A 402-nucleotide genomic window follows, 5' to 3' on the forward strand; every position below is an offset into this window, starting at 1 on the left:
AGGAGGTAACGGAAACGGCAACGGCAACGGAAACGGTAATGGTGATGGAGGCGCTGGTGGTGGAGGAGGCGGCGGAGGCGGCGGCGGAGGCAGTGGCGGAAACAACGGCACTTGCAATTGTAATCCAGAAGAAGCACCCTCTATCTGCAGTGGGCCAGGGTCGAACGGAGTCTTAATTGCTCACGAAAATTGCAATCAGTTTTACAAATGTTTCAACGGAGCACCAGTTGCCATGAGTTGTCCTGGCGATTTGCTCTACAACCCCTATTTGGATCGATGTGACTGGCCAAATTCAGTTAACTGTGGAGACAGAGTAATCCCAGAAGACTGCGAAACTGAAGGTGGTGGCAATGGAAATGGTGATGGTAATGGCAATGGCAACGGTGACGTAGGCGCCGGTGG

The 402-nt window shown here is 53.0% G+C and overlaps 1 protein-coding gene across 9 annotated transcripts in view; it reads left to right on the forward strand.

The window, feature by feature from the left end:
- Positions 1–402, forward strand: part of LOC106119437 (uncharacterized PE-PGRS family protein PE_PGRS54-like) — a 7,146-nt gene that overhangs the window by 3,521 nt on the left and 3,223 nt on the right. The window contains exon 3 of one of the 9 annotated variants that reach the window (XM_013314421.1): positions 61–392. The exons of 6 other annotated variants lie outside the window; for them this stretch is intronic. In XM_013314421.1, the coding sequence (XP_013169875.1) occupies positions 61–392 (332 nt within the window). Of the gene's footprint in view, positions 1–5; positions 399–402 lie in introns of all 9 variants that reach the window. 2 more of the 9 variants (XM_013314414.1, XM_013314413.1) reach the window with 2 other exon arrangements.

The sequence above is a fragment of the Papilio xuthus genome, unplaced genomic scaffold (assembly GCF_000836235.2).
Source record: "Papilio xuthus unplaced genomic scaffold, Pxut_1.1 DF827461.1, whole genome shotgun sequence".
Taxonomy (NCBI): domain Eukaryota; kingdom Metazoa; phylum Arthropoda; class Insecta; order Lepidoptera; family Papilionidae; genus Papilio; species Papilio xuthus.